Source organism: Mycetomoellerius zeteki, unplaced genomic scaffold, assembly GCF_001594055.1.
Source record: "Mycetomoellerius zeteki isolate Tzet28-1 unplaced genomic scaffold, Tzet1.0 C4342362, whole genome shotgun sequence".
Classification (NCBI taxonomy): domain Eukaryota; kingdom Metazoa; phylum Arthropoda; class Insecta; order Hymenoptera; family Formicidae; genus Mycetomoellerius; species Mycetomoellerius zeteki.
The window spans coordinates 1-884 of record NW_017255626.1 but is presented as its reverse complement, the minus strand read 5'-3'; the positions used below and the strand labels follow the sequence as shown (position 1 = coordinate 884).

Here is an 884-nt window from a genome sequence, read left to right as displayed (position 1 = left end):
TTTTTTCAAAAATAAAATTTACCTGTAGTTAAAAATTCTTCTGTCTCTTCTACCAGAACATTGTTCTTTAGGAAAAGGTATAAGTACATTTTCAGATAATATAAAACCTTCATCGCCTACGATGACAAATGGAAAATTGTTATCAGTGCCTGGTAGAGGACTTGGTTGAGGAATTTTCAGTTCATTTCTTTCTAGGAGATTCTTGAATGTGCTTTTATTCCATATTCCTTTATCAGACACTCTTCCATTTGTACCGACATCGATATAAATAAATCTCAGATGAGCGTCAACGAGAGCAAGTAAGACAACACTAAACGTGTCTTTATAATTATAATACAAAGATCCAGACTTCAAGGGTGGATCAATGCGACAATGTTTTCCATCTATGGCGCCAAGGCAATGTGGAAAATTCCACCTATCTTCAAAGTCGTAAGCCACTACTTTCCATTCCTCTTCAGAATTAGGAATTTTTAGATATAAAGGTTCAAGAATAATTCTCAGAGCACGACATGTATCTTTTATTATATTGGAAATAGTGCTTTGCCCTAGCCTAAAATTCATAGATAGAGATTCCTGAGTTTCACCTATAAAATAAACAAAAATTTTTAATCTTTCAACTTATAAATCATAAAATATTATAAGGTACATATTTAAAAATATTACCTGTTGCCAAGTGACGCAGTGTCACTGATAACCTCTCTGAAGGTGAAATGCTTTCTCTAAGATGTGTGTCACGTCTCTGAATTAAAGGTGTTAGCTTAATAACAAGATCTTCAAACATCTCTGTACTCATTCGAAGGCATCTATGCAAAAAGAAAAATAAGAACTAAAATAGCAAATAAGAACTAAAATAGCAAACAAGGTCGTATTTTCATGAAAAAAAA

The 884-nt window shown here is 32.5% G+C and overlaps 1 protein-coding gene across 1 annotated transcript; it reads right to left on the bottom strand.

Moving 5' to 3' along the window:
- Positions 1-18: 18 nt before the first annotated feature.
- Positions 19-799, bottom strand: LOC108720149 (uncharacterized). The gene is made up of 2 exons (XM_018446100.1): positions 664-799; positions 19-584 (listed from the first exon to the last, which is right to left on the bottom strand). The coding sequence occupies exons 1-2, from the start codon at positions 791-793 to the stop codon at positions 19-21; spliced, it is 696 nt and encodes a 231-aa protein (XP_018301602.1). The 5' UTR covers positions 794-799.
- Between the last annotated feature and the right edge of the window lie 85 nt (positions 800-884).